The sequence below is a fragment of the Lissotriton vulgaris genome, chromosome 5, assembly GCF_964263255.1.
Source record: "Lissotriton vulgaris chromosome 5, aLisVul1.2, whole genome shotgun sequence".
Taxonomy (NCBI): Eukaryota; Metazoa; Chordata; class Amphibia; order Caudata; family Salamandridae; genus Lissotriton; species Lissotriton vulgaris.
Window position 1 is genome coordinate 101,548,191 of NC_141693.1, and position 15,391 is coordinate 101,563,581.

Consider the following 15,391-nt stretch of genomic DNA (forward strand, 5'->3'; position numbering starts at 1 on the left):
TTAGTAGCCTTGAGCACTACACGGTAGAAAGGAAAGGGGGCCACCTGGAAATAGGCTGGCTACAAAGGGGGACTTGGAGGCCAGTCCGGGAGCTCCCAACAAGGGGTGAGGGGATCTGGAGGGGAGGGGGGGGCAGGTGGAGGGGGAGGGTTGATTTCAGGTTGACAGGGTCCTGGGAGCACAAGAGAACAGTCGGATTCTTTGGGCCCAGGCAAGGTGGCTTGGGTGCAGGTGTTTGTAGTTGGCTGGCTCTCTTGCGTCAAGGCACTCACAGTTGTTAGATAGGACCAGCAAGAGGGGCAAAAACAGGATAGATGATCCATTCTCGGTGCAGGCCTCTGTGGTCCTGACGTCAGTCGCCGGCTGGTCGTCGGTAATGTCATTGGAGTCTGGACTGGACTTTCAATAAGCTTTTATCGCTGCAAGGGTACAGTACCCCAGGTATTGGTTTCTGTGTTCACTTCACGTAGCCGACCCTAGGGGTGTGACTAGTCTGGAGGTGCAACACGCCACCTTGCATACCTAATTTCCTGCCTGTCCTGGTACCAAATGGGGCTCAGGGCAGGGGATTGCAACCTCCAGGTCTGGGAAAAGCCGGGCTTGCATATCAAAGGCAGTGTGCTCTTTGAAGCTCCCTGCCTTGACATGATAGTTTACTAACTATCCTGTTTGGAGGAGGTGTAACCACCTCCTGCTAGAGTAGGCATTGTTTCTGACCTCCGAGAGCAGGTCTCTCACCTCCTAAAGGGTTAGAAACTAGTCTATGGTGGCAGGCTGGACAGGACCAGTCAGCACGAACACAAGAGGACTAGTGGGGTTCAGGGGTAACCTCTGGGTGCATGTATTCATAAATCCATCACTGGAATTAGTGTGGGTTTATTAATACAAGGTATTTGATACCGAACATCATATGTTTCAGTGAAGCCATTATGTAGCTAGGTAGCTCGTTTTGACCAGTACCCAGTAAATACCTTAAGATGGCTGCCCTGTTCACTTGCAATATCTAATAATATAACTGGACATCACATGGGCATATCTGCTCATGCAGATATGTGCTCACATAAAATATAATCCCCCCCATCCTTAGGGCTCAAAGGTCTGCTGTAGTGGTGACTTACTTATAGTAAATGCATTTACTTTGGCATGGCACACAGGAGTGTGCCATGTCATGTTTTCACTCATGGTTTGTACCCTGTCATGCAGCCTGCAATAGTAGTCTGTGTGGAATTTGTGTGTGGGTCCTGTAAGGGGGCAAAATATATGCTGCAGCCCTAAGGGGCCCTCTTCAGTACCCAGGCCCTAGGTATCAGGGGTACCATTTACTAGGTACTTACTGGGGTGGTATGGTAATTTACCAATTGTTACAATTAAGCATCTTGTTTTAAGGAAAAAGTACTGGCAACGAGGTCTGGTTGGCAGGCCAGTGCATTGTCTGAGTCGAAAAACATCATCTAGTAGCTAAAAAAGGGGAAAAAAGTGTGAAGAACAGGGTTTTTGTTGCAGTAACCCCCCCCCCCCCACACACACACACACACACTTTTTACCAGACTACTAATGCACTTTTGACTTGATGTGCCCTTGGTCACTGCCAATCAGGTTCCCAGGGCCTGTGTCCTTTCCCCAAAACTAACCAAAAGCCCAATAGCATCTCTGGCCACAGGTCAGTCCCTGGTAAATGGTACCACAGGTACCCAGGGCACTGTGACCAGAGAAGACCCCTAAGGGCTGCAGCACTTATTGTGCCACTCTTAGAGGCACTGTACCACTACACTCACACACTGCCTTTGCAGACTGCGTGTTTTGGTGCAGAATAAAGTGAAGAGTCGACATGGCACACATCCCTGTGTGCCATGCCTACAACTACTTGCCCTGGCATGGGTCAGTCACCTCTCTAGCTGGGTGCACTATACCAGCGGTGAGGGTACAGATGCATGAGCCCTGTACCCCTTCAGTGTCTAAGTCCATTCATAGACATTGTAAGTGCAGTGCTGCCATTAAGGGTAAATGGTGCTGGGAGTTTGTCATTACGAACTCCTAAGCAAGTTTGGTATCAAACTTCTCAGCACATTAAACCCACACTGATGCCAGTGTGTGCGTCTTAGAGATGCCCCTTGAAAAGTAACCTAACACTAGTGTCCAGGCTGAGTGGCTGCTTTCAGCTGCCACGGCCAGGCATGTTTCTGGATCCTTGTGTTGAGGGCCTGCTGCTCTCAGGGGCCTGAAACAATGCACATCCTAGGCCGAGGTGCCAAGCATCCTCAACCAGGATGGGGAAGGGGAAGCTTCAAGGGCTTGCTGCCTTTGTGAGCTTTCCCAGGCCACTTGCTGCTTTCAGCAACTGGTCCTCACTGGTTCTGACCCCCACTTTGGGAGGGAAAACCGGCAGGAAAAACAAGTGAGGAAGAGAGGTGTGCCCACTTCTGCCAACTCCACTCCTAAGGCGGGGTGGGGGGGGAGGGGGGGGAAGGTCAGGTGAAGCGCAACTCTCAGCCCCTGCCATCTTGTATATGGGGGTACTCAGCCAACCAAGGAAAGGCTTATGCCCCCTTCCTACTGGAGGGGGGGAACAACCATAACAACGCAACTTTCACGACGCAGTACCATCACAACGCAACCATTACAACGCAGGTGCCATTACAACGCATGCCATTACAACGCAGGTGCTATTACAACGCATGCCATTACAGCGTAAGTATAGATAAGTATTTAATTTTATTAATAATAATTTAATTTTAATTTATTTTAATTTTATAAAATAAGTTTAATTTTCTTAATTATTTTTAATGTTAATGTAATTTTTGTTTTGTTTTATAAATTAATTTATTTAAAATAATTATAACATTTTAAATACATTTAATATTTTTGTAATTATAATTAATTTTTTTTCATTTATTTTTAATTTTTTTATTACATTTATTTTAGAATAGTAATTTTTAACCCTACACTATCCAACGCTTACCCTATTACACCCCCCTGGAGTTAGAATAGTAATTTTAACCCCTACACTATCCAACACTTACCCTACTATTACACCCCCCTGGAGTTAGAATAGTAAATTTAACCCCTACACTATCCAACACTTACCCTACTATTACACCCCCCGGAGTTAGAATAGTACTTTTTACCCCTACACTATTAAACACTTACCCTAATATAACACCCCCCTGGAGTTAGAATAGTAGATTTAACCCCTACACTATCCAACACTTACCCTACTATTACACCCCCCAGGAGTTAGAATAGTAATTTTAACCCCTACACTATCCAACACTTACCCTACTATTACACACCCAAGGAGTTAGAATTGTAATTTTAAATATATTTTAAAAAATTAAAAAATAATTAAAATAATGTTAAACAATTTTTGTAATTTAATTAAAATTAAAAAAAATATTAATAAAATTAAATACTTACGTTGTAATGGCATGCGTTGTAATAGCACCTGCGTTGTAATGGCATGCGTTGTAATGGCACCTGCGTTGTAATAGTTGCGTTGTGATGGCATGCGTTGTGAATGTATGCGTTGTAACGTCATATATTCACTGGAGGGTGGCATAATAGGGCGTGTACCCACACCAGGGAAGAGACCCATTGGTCCCAACCTTTTACGTACATGTATCATCCCTACATCTAGTATTTAGGGGCACCCCTGAACGTTGCTTCCTCAGACCAGAAGATACTACATGAAAAGAAGAAGGACCGAACAGCCGTGCCGAACCTAACAAGAGAAAGACACCCACTGACTTGGCCACAGCCCTACTGGCCTGTCTCCCCCTCGAACCTGCTCCTGAGAAATCGCGGTGTGTCCTGAAGCCAGCAACCTCGAGGACCTGTCTGCCTGCAACTACAAAGACGTCTCCCGTGAACCAACTTCTGGCTCCGGCCAGACACCGCGAATCCGCACTACTCTGCACCCGCCATCTACGACTTGAGTGGGCAAACACCACAAGGAGGTCCCCTCGGCGATCCAGACCAGAGATCCGGCGACCCCTCACAAACCTCCAGCTGACGCTTGCAGCCTAAATCCGGAAGGTCCCCCAAATGCGACCAGGAGCTGGTAGGAAGATCTGACCCTAAAAGGCACCTCTATCCCCCATTGGATAACATTGGGCCTCAGCACTCTGCCCCTGGCCGCCCTAGTGCCGCTGAGGGTGTAACGAGAGTGCATCCCTGACCCTGGGGGACGCCAGAGTCTACCTCCAGAAGCTCAACTCCCACTACTGAATACTTATGCTAAAATCGATATCACTATTTTACTCTATAGGATAACATTGTCTGTTTTTCTTGGAAATGTTTCTAAGTGTGGAGTTTGAAAACCTAAAGAAATTCTTTAAAATGTTACTATTTAACAAAAACGCTTTTACTTACCTGCTTACAGGAAATATCCCAGTGTAGTATCCAGGTATACTACACTGAGTAAGAAAAGTAATCCAAAAAGTAACACCTGGTATTTTACTGAAAAGCCAGTTCAACTCTATGTACTTTATTTACAAAGCATTGCATTACTCTGCAACAATACTGTAAGTCAAAACAAAGTGCATATACCATTACAATCCATACTGTATTTCAACTTTATATTTTCTGCAAAGTACTTATCACTTACCTGTGCCAGGCTTGCTTGGTTCTAGGAAATAAAATAACTAAAAGAATATTTTTATACAAAAACAAATGGTCTGAAGTTCAGTCTTTGAGTGTGTGAATTAATTTGCTGACTGAGTGTGTACAAAACATGCTTAACACTGTGCTCTGATAAAGCCTTACTGCTCAACCACACTACCACAAATAGAGAGTGAGATGCTATCTACTTTACCTCTGCCTACCTTTTGGGTTCCGCTGGACTCTGTGCACACTATACCTCACTTTGGTATAGTATATACAGAACCAGCTTCCTAAAAAAGTGAGAGTACAACTGCAATAAAAACTCAGTTTCCTACAGAGGGGACTTGGCTACAAGTGCAGGAGCTTCCAGTTTGTGAGGGTCCTGGGAGCAAGGGGGCACAGTCAGCTGTCGTGGACCCCGGCCGGGGAGCTCAGGTGAAGAGGGTTTTGGTCAGCTCGTCCCGTGCATCAAAGGCACTCACGGTTCTCGGTTGGACCTGCAAATGGTGGACAAAACAGGACAGCTGGGCCACTCTTGGTGCTGGCATTCCTCGTCGACTGGTCGGTCTTTCCGGCGTTGGAGTCGAAATTGGACTTCAAACAAGATTTCGCTGCTGCAAGGGGTCTAGGACCCCAAGTATTGGTGCACGGCAGATATATATATATATATATATATATATATATATATATATATATATATATATATATATATATATATATATATATATCTAGTTCAATTGCTAGATAGTACAAGTGAACAGGGAATCAATCATATATATATATATATATAGATATATATATATATATATCTATATATATATATATATATTATATATATATATATATATATATATATATATATATATATATATATATATATATATATATATATATATGATTGATTGATTCCCTGTTCACTTGTACTATCTAGCAATTGAACTAGACAGCACAGGCGCTTTTCCGTGCAGTGTCCTCATGTGTAATATAATGCACCTTGACTTAGGGTTTTAAGGCCTGCTGTAGGGGTGACTTGCATATATTGCATGCACTGTCTGTGGGCATGGCACTCAGGGTGTGTGCCATGTGATTTTTTCACATTTGTCTGCAACATTTCACGCAGCTTGTCATGGCAGTCTGCATGAGTTTGGTGGCTGGTCCCTTAAGGTGGCATGCTGCAGCCCTTAGGGACATTCTTTAGTACCCATGCCCTAGGTACCAGGTGTACCATTTACTAGGGACTTAGACATGCTAAAGGTCTTGTCTATTGGGGAAAAATTGAGCAGTTACCTTGTTTTACGGAATGAGCACTGACACTGGCGCCCTGGTTAGCAGGAACCCAGTGCACGTCAGTCAAAGTTGCATCAAATACCAGGCAAAACATGGGGGTGACCATGTCAAAAAGGGGTATTTTCCTAAAGCTCCTAAAATATTAAGTAAAGTATTCAATTTAACGCAGCCACGGGAACACCCAAGCTAGTTTACTGTTTGCAGTCACCTGTGCCAGTAGAAATACTCAATAATTGTGCATTCATTTCTGTTTGTTAGGAGTTCAACAAAAAAAATATTTTGCTCTACTTGTTAGTACTGTGTGCTATGTAGTGTCCTGGAGTATGGACTATCTATTACATATTATAGTGTATTGCTTCACACTTCATGCAAAAAGAACAATTAATGGGCAGAGCGCAGAACAATGTCATACATTCACCCCAGTACAGAGATTTTGGCCTAAATCCATTGTTTCTTTGCTTCCCATGCAAGGCCAGGTCTTCCTTGGACAGGAAACAAGCATCCTATGAACGGTTTCAGAGTTTCACACCTCATCAGCCAGGCTAGCTTGAAACCTGGGGCATGGAGAGCACACTTTATGGCATTCAGAGTTGATTGACTATTACAATGTTTAAAGCTTTGCTGCATGCTAGGATGCATCCATGGAATATGGACGGTTGCTCTAGTGTGAGTTATGGTTTCAGAACCTTTAAGTACTCATTCTTTGGTGGGTGAGCTCGAAGTTTAGTCACAGCAGTGTAAAAGTCCATGCTGTGTAGTGAAAATGTTCTTAGTTTTTTATACAGAAAGTAATGTTTTCTCTTGATTAGAGTCAAGTGAAAATGTGACCAATACCTGGTTTGTGTTTTTATGGCATGTTCCCTTCCAGGAGCAGAGGCATTTGCATTAGGAATGAAGGTGTTTGGTTTTGACTGAGTGTTAAGACTAAACAAAAAGAGGAGGGAGATGTCTCATATTGTTGCTGTGTTTGATGAGGAGGGACAGGTTATATTAGGTGTTTCTTGCGTGGAGTGTTTCTAGAGGTAATGATGCATGAACTGGTAGTAGTTGCATTTACTAGTTTGGAGAATGTGTTCTATCATAATCAATAAGAAGCGGAATACAAAGATTGAAGAAGCGCTAATCTTGGTATCATTAGCATGATAGAAAAGTATGCCGCTATGCGTTTAGTGCTAATAATCTGTTACTATACCAGAATTATTTAATTTTATCCCTGTGGAGACTTAACTGGTATGTGTCTGCTCTTTGTTTAATAATCGAAAAGTGATTTTTGACACCGTCTCAGGCTCGGACTTAGTATAGAATACAAAGCCTGTCAGTAGTATGGGCTCATAATCCTTTCAATGCACTGCATAGTTATGTAGGTGCAATTTCAACAGGGGCACATTCAGGAGTGAGTAATCTAAACTTAGTTTCATGTGCAAAGTATCCTATGGTTGGCGAAGAGTGCGTTGCCAACATGTTTGCATATTCCTGGATTACTGCAGGGCACTTGGCACTTCAACAGTAGGTGAGACCCAAACAACTAGTGATTGGGTTGGTAACCTCCAATGTTTTGAGAACATTAAATGTTTCTTATAACAAAGTCAGACAAGTTGGCAGGTGTTTCTGAAGTGGTTTTATGGGACTGCAGTGTATGCCTTTGGTATGGTTCAGCCTGTGATGACTGACCTCATGTTCTTGATTCTTTCTTTACACGAGGGTCATCCCAGACTCATTTGTCTTTCTATGTTCTTAACGGCAAGTTTTATCAATTTATTTGCCCATCCCTTGTTGGTACTCCTGATATATTCCAGTGCACCATAAAAGAAACATTTTGAATTATATGTCCACAAGCCAGTTTAGGGCGAATGCCCCCTCAAACTATACTTTCTGGCATACACTATTCCTGATTGCTTTCCTTTCCTTTCTTTTCATTGTGCACCACCCATTCTCCTCCAATTGCCTACATATACCCAGACAGACAAGTTTCTTAACTCCGGGTAACACTCTTTCTGGTGGAGACTCTAGCTAACTTCCGATTCCCCACCTGTTGAATATTATCCAGGCATCAGATAGAATCAGAATCTTTTTTCAGCAGTACCTCTGCATGCTGACAGGTGGCACCGTGCGGCTCGACATGGACTTGTTTCCGTCCCGTAAATGACATGCATGGCCAATATAGGCACCAGTTGGTTTCAAAGCTATCTGCGTCCCCAGACGCAAAGCCCCAACAGGATCTTATCAATGGATCGAGTCCAATCCACAGAACAGGGAGGATCAGTGAGGAGTCTGCCGTTAGACAGAGTCTCTACCAGAAAGAGTATTACGAAGGTTAGTAGCGTGTTCTTCGGACTTAGATTTCAAAGCGCAGATTCCTCGCCTTCTAAATAGATACCAGAGCAGTACCTATGGGATGGGAGTGCGAGGGGGGAGGGGGCGGGGGTCTGTGAACTGGAAATCCGGCAGGGTGATAATTTGGCCGACGTGGAACCACGTCATAGCTTTAGGCGAGAAGGATGCTTTTACCCGAAGAACCAGTTTGCTTGGAAAGAAGGTAATTGATATACGGCAAATGGACGCAGAGCGCCTGCAGCTCACTCGTTATGGCGACAGGGAATACAGTCTTGAGGGCAAGAAGCCACAGAGGGTAGTTGTGCAGAGGTTCAAAAGTAGTGCACGTTAAAAATGTGAAGTGAAGACCAAGTTAAGATCTCACTGTGCCATGACAAAGGGAGAGGGAGGAAATAAGTGTTGTAAGCCTTTCAAAAGAAGCATCACAACCGGCGATTTAAACAAGGACTAATCTGGCAATCGTAAAAAGGCCAAAAGAGGCAAAAGGTACTCTTTAACTGTGCCCAAAGCTTTGCCGGGCAGGAGATAATACAAACAGAATGCCAAATAACTTGGCTTGGAGAGGGGTCAATGTGGCATGTGCTGCACCAAACCACAAATTAGTCCCAAAGATAGGCGTGTACAGTTTCAGTTGAGGAATTCCTAGCTGCCAAGGTGACATCAACCATTTCCAGAGAAAGTCCAAAGGTGTTCAGCTGTTGCCGCTCAGTCTCCAAGCATGTAAGTAGAGATCTGAAGGCCCAGGTTCAGAAGTGGTACGTGCTCAGTAATATTGTCCCTGGGGGAGAGGTCACAGCATGGAAGGACCTCCCTGTGGGAACCGGGCTGTGGGCCCCTGCAGTTCAGTGGGAAGTGGAAGTGAACTAAAAACTTGCAGCATCACCTACTTGAAGGCCTTTAACTACTGCAGAGTGCACATAGGCCTAGAAAATGCAGTGGGACCAGCTGAGAAATCAGTTCTGTGCCCATAATAGACCCTGTGGCACCAATGTGCCTCCTCTTTGTAGTCAGATTTGCGGGATGGAGTTGAGTCCTGCTTTGCTCTTGCACATCTTGGAGGATTTTGAGTGTGAATTTGAGCCGTTGTCGAATGGCTTTGGGAACAGGACCACGTCTGCGCATTGGATCAGGAGTGGGACGTAAGCGATAACCAAGACTACTACTTCTGTTCTGTGACATACAGTTTTGCCTCCGGGTCTGGGGTCACCCTCAGGTGCATGAGGGCATACTTATCGCACAAGAGTCGCAGCCCGAGCCCAGACACAAAAGACAAACCTCGTACACATCTGTGAATGACAACCGCTTCCTGGAGTCACGGTATGGCTTGAAACCTGTTGTTTTGAGTGTGGACATCATTCCATAGCACACCGTTGAAATTGTTTAGAAATCATCGGAAAAACCGACAAAGTAGGGAACGGTGCTCCAGATCCATACTAGAAGGCAGAGAAAGAAAGGAACTGAAATCAGTGCACAGAGGTGGCACTTATGTGCAAGCTCTACTTCGTCACTTTTATGGTGGTGTGAACTCAGCTCAGCCGTACTGCGCCAATTATCAGCACGCCGGAGTACTGCTATGAATAAAAGTTTTCCAGATCCAGTCTGGCTCCTGGGCAGTATTTCAAGGTGAGGAATCTTTGGTTAGAAGTAACCATCAGAAAATGTGATAACTGGTGGGGTGGGTTCAGAAGACAGTACCAACAACTTCAGAGACAATGCTGGTAGCAATGAGGACATCACTGGCTAGGCCTTAGCCAAAGGGATGGCTACCACAGGTGCCGTAATGGTGTGAGGGAAAGGCTGAGAGGGGCCTAATGGCACCAAAACGGGTTCCAGCCTAGTCAGGATTTGTCATGTCTCCATGTGGTTCGAGAGCGCACCAGATGGAGTGTGGCAGAACAGAGGCAGCATTTTCTACATGAAAGAGGCAATCTGCAAGGGGTCCGTTCATTGGACCGTAGACTCTGGAAAAAGCAAGGTAGGCGGCACGGCGGCACCAGAGTAGGAGGTACCACCAGGTTGACATCAACCAGTTCTGACTTGCAGGATTAAGCCAGGTCGCGCTGCGGGACTGCATGCCTGCTCCAAAGAGCATCTTCATTAGTAGAAACATCACCTCAGAAGGTCCCTCTTCCAATGCTTCTCACATTTCTTTTTTAACTTATCTTTCAATATCTTGGACAATTTATTTGTTGACAATGAGTGAAAGGTTATCGAGCAAGATCAAGGGCTGGATCACTACTAGGTCGTTGGGCAGTGCAGGCCCTCGCGACTAACTGCTTTGGCCTCCCACTCAATTTCTTTTGGCGTTAGGATGCAGAAGTTCGTATTGATCACACAAACTGAAATGTTGTCTTGGCCCCATATGCTACAGGCCAAAATCAACATTTGTATATGGGAGGACTGGCAGAGTTTAAACCCGGATTTTTAGGGCAGTGCCATGCAGTTAGCACTGCAGATTAAAACTGAAAGAATGAAAAATGTGTCAATGAGAGCACTCAATGTCAAAGGATGTGAAAAAAACATCTGACTGTGCACAGGGTGTGGTGGAGACTTACAAGGTTCTTGTGATGTCATGTGCGGAGTGGTCCCCGGGGAAGAGAGTGGGGGTCACGTGCCAACAACCAGCACCAGAGACCCATTTCTACTTTTCTGGATCACGATTGGTGCCAGAAGGTGATTCAAGAGGTAGGAATCTGCTGTTATCAATAAGAATGCTATAATAGCATTCTAGCTGTTTTCCATCAATATATGCCTTCACTAAAGGCTCTCTCCTAAATTATAAGCCACCAATTTAATTGAGAACAAAGTGCCCTCAACGGGTGATAATTTCTAATAGCAGTATAGCACTCCTGCAATTAAATATTATTGTTCCAATGCTTCCCGGTGGCTCAGACCTACAATTCTAGGAAAAGACATTTAATGACTGTGATTGCCCTATTAAGGTAGGATAAGAGGCTATGTTGCTAAGAGAATGTTCCATGATACATACAAATGATTTGAGTATGATAGACTATGGAATGAAATTTACATATCAGGTCCCCCGAAAGCATTCCAGCTTCAGTGTCAAATACAAAGTCAAACGTTTGGTTTTCAAACCATTATTTGATGAGGTTAAGAGCATAACTGTAAAATGTGAGATGCTTAGACAAATCTATTTAGGATCCCAAGTTTCTTAATTATAGGACTAAAAACTGTGACTAATTGTGGTACACAAATGACCCACATGGCTTACCTCTGTTCAAGTGAGATCTGTGCAGCCCACTTCTGAATGGTGAGTACACCCAGTGACCTCTTGCATGGGGCACTGCCTCCTCCTTTCTAGGGTGCCTGCTGCTTCGGCTTCCTGCTTTTCTGTAGGGTGAGGATGTAGGTGGGTACTGCAAACCTACACCAGAGTCTTTTGTACTCTGAGAACTATGACTTGAGGCCTGGAAAAAAGATCCAAAATTAAACAACCCTCAATTTTCTATAAAATAAAGTAGTATTATTGTCAATTATTCTATCTACTTTGAAGTTGTTTTTTCATTTACCTTTTGGGTGCAATCTAAAGATCCCTGCTGTAACAAACTGTAGTGACCCTGGGCTATGAAATCCACATCATTTTCATAAGATGGCTCAATTTACTTCTAGTAGCATGCTGCAGAAAGTAGCAGCAGGAGGAACAGATGTATGATTTGATGTTTTAATAAATGCTTTAATTGAACAAAGTGCAGTACAGTGGGGATGATATCTAGCTTCAGAAGCGCACCATTCTGTCATATTTTCATATTCGCATAAAGAATAATAAGGACTGATTGTGCTTTGACTTAATTTTTTCCAGACCAAGTTTTGTTTATATAAATTCTTTCATTTTATTTCTCGAGAATGTTTTTCATGGAATTTGGGGGCAGCTGTATCAAAGTAGCAGCGATTGCAACAAAAAATTCGCAAAACGGTATGTATGATGCAAATCGCCTAGCAAAATTAAGGAATCGCACACTTAAGTTTGCGTAAGCATTTAAGGAATCGCAATTTGCGATTCCTTAATTGCTATGCATCAAGCATTCTATTTTTGCGATTTTTCATTAAGAAATCGCAAATTACCACCAACTTTAGGTTGGTGGTAATTTGCGAATTCTTTCACAAATGCTTTTTTTTGCATTTGTGAATGTGCCATGTGGCGCACAAACATGATCTTAGGGCATGTATGTGCACCATATGCGCACATATGCACAAGTTACTACTTGTGTAACGATATATCTGTAAGAGACATTAGTTAGTGATAGATTTCTTACCTTAGAATATCCCCAGGCGTCAGACTGGATCAGAAAAGTTTTGCTTAGCAATACCCCTGCGCATCGGTAGGTGTCGTCCGCGGCTCTGCGTCCGTCGTCGGCGTCGTTAGCGCCGGAATGACGTCGCCGGAGTACTTAGACGCCGCCCTCGCGCGCTGACGTCAGTTCTTATACACCGCTTTTCCGCGCCAGATATGCACAGCCATGATAGAACCAACACTGGTGCCATGGAACTAGGGCCCTGAAAGGGGATGACCTTAACCCTAGATATCGGTTCGCAGAACGGGGAGGATGGGTGGGTCGGTAAGGAATCTATCACTAACTAATATCTCTTACAGATATATTGTTACACAAGTAGTAACTTGTGCATCTGAAAGAGACATGTTAGTGATAGATTCCTTACCTTAGAATAGATACCCCAGCAATACCAACCCCGGTGGTGGGTCTGCGAACCAATGATCACACCAGAAAGTCCTGGAGGACGGAACGGCCAAAGAAGCCATCCCTCCGGACTTGGCTGTCCAGGCAGTAGTGTTTTGCGAACGTGTGCAGCGAGGCCCACATAGCTGCCTGACAAATGTCCTGCAAGGGGACTCCTCGGCCCAGGGCAGTAGTAGTCGCCGTGGCCAGAGTGGAGTGGGCCCTCAGCCCAACAGGAGGTTTCTTGTTAGCCAAGGAGTAACACGCTTGGATGCACAACACGATCCACCGAGAGATGGGCCGCTTGTGCACCGCCCGTCCTTTCTTAGCGCCCACGTAACCATCAAAGAGTTCGTCATCCACCCGGAACTGGTGTGTGCGGTCCAGATAGTAAGAGAGCGCACATTTTGGGTCCAGACGGTGGAGCCTCTCTTCCTCTTTCGAGAGATGCGGAGGAGGAAAGAAGGTGGGCAAGGTGATGGACGTCCCGATGTGGAAGGCTGTGACTACCTTGGGCAGGAAAGAGGGTTTTGTCCGCAACACAACCTTGTCCGGATGGACAGAAAGGAAAGGAGGTTTAGAGGAAAGAGCCTGGAGCTCACTCACTCTCCTGGCAGAGGTGATGGCAACCAGGAAAGCAGTCTTAAGTGTAAGAAGACGAAGAGGACAGGTATGAGGCGGCTCAGAGGGAGCGCACATCAAGTAAGTTAGAGCCAGGTTCAAGTCCCACTGGGGCATCACAAAAGGAACAGGAGGGAACATATGAGTGATGCCCTTTAAGAACCTGTTTACAATGGGGGACTTGAACAAAGAAGGCTGATCAGGTAACCTTAGGAAGGCGGAAAGGGCAGAAAGGTAGCCCTTGATAGTGCCCAGAGCAGAGCCCTGCTGGGCAAGAGAAAGAAGGAAAAGGAGAACCTCAGAAAGAGGGGCATTGAGAGGATTCACAGCCTTTGCTGTGCACCATGCCACAAATCTGTTCCACCTGCAGGCGTATACCGACTTTGTGGAGGGACGCATGGCCGCCAGAATGACATTACAGACTTCAGGAGGCAAGTCAAATGGCCTCAACTGTCGCTGCTCAATTTCCAAGCATGGAGGTGTAGACTTGACAGGTTCGGGTGGAGGACCGTCCCCTGCTGCTGCGACAGAAGGTCCTCCTGAAGAGGCAGACGAATCGGGGGATCGACTGACATACTGAGTAGCTCGGGATACCAGTACCTTCGCGCCCAGTCCGGAGCCACAAGGATGACTTGGGCCCGGTCGCGCTTGATTTTCTTCAGCACCCTGGGCAGAAGTGGTATAGGCGGAAAGGCGTACAACAGACCGCAACTCCACTCGCGACGAAAAGCGTCCCCGAGCGAGTGCCGCCTTGGAAATTCCAACGCACAGAACTGATGACATTGCGCTTTCTCTTCGTTGGCGAATAGATCTAACCAAGGCTCTCCCCACTGCAGAAAGAGGCCTTGCGCCACGTCCGAATTCAGACGCCATTCGTGATCCATCATGCACCTTCGGCTGAGCTCTTCCGCCCTGGCATTCAGAGAACCTGCCAGGTGTTGAACCTCCAGGGTCACGCCCTGCTGTGCCAGCCACTGCCAGAGGTGCAGAGCCTCCTGGCAGAGGGTCCACGACCCCACCCCGCCCTGTTTGTTGCAGTACCACATGGCGGTGGTGTTGTCCGTGAACACCTGCACTACACACCCACAGACAGAGGGGAGGAATGCCTTCAGTGCTAGACGAATCGCCCGCAGCTCCAGAAGGTTGATATGGAGCCGGGACTCCGCCGGAGACCAGAGGCCTCTGATCTCCGCCTCTCCTATGTGGCCTCCCCAGCCCTGGAGGGACGCGTCCGTCACAATTACGTGCTTCGGTTGGGGAAGGGAGAGGGATCTGCCGCTGACCCAATCGCGGTCTGTGAGCCACCACTGCAGCTGTCTCGCAGTGCCCTCCGAGATCATGACATAGTCGGACAGGTTGCCCTGATGCAGGTCCCACTGCAGAGCCCGCATTCGCCACCTGGCGTGATGCACCAGAAGGATGCAGGAGGCCATCAGCCCCAGAAGCTGCAGCGTCAACCTGACCGAGACCCGGGATAAAGGCTGAAAGATTGGAATCAGAGCCTGAATATCCCGGACCCGCTGTTCGGGAGGATAAAACCGAAACTGCGCTGAGTTGAGGAACGCTCCGATGAAGAGGAGCTTCTGAGAGGGGCACAGGTGTGACTTCGGCACATTGATGGAAAACCCCAGCTGGTGCAGGAGGTCCGCCGTTGTCTGGAGGTGGCTGACGACTGTCTGGGGCGAGTCCGCCTTCAACAACCAGTTGTCGAGGTAGGGGAAGACCGAAACCCCTAACCTGCGCAGATGAGCTGCGACCACCGCCATCACTTTCGTGAACACCCCTGGGGCGCTGGTAAGGCCGAAGGGGAGCACGGTTAACTGAAAGTGCTCGTGGCCTACCGTGAACCGCAGGTA

General features: G+C 46.1%; 1 protein-coding gene across 1 annotated transcript in view; it reads right to left on the reverse strand.

The window, feature by feature from the left end:
- CNTRL (centriolin) overlaps positions 1-15,391 on the reverse strand; it is an 857,679-nt gene that overhangs the window by 398,508 nt on the left and 443,780 nt on the right. The window contains exon 23 of the mRNA XM_086920986.1: positions 11,453-11,648. Coding sequence (XP_086777112.1) covers positions 11,453-11,648 — 196 coding nt within the window. The remainder of the gene's footprint in view (positions 1-11,452; positions 11,649-15,391) is intronic.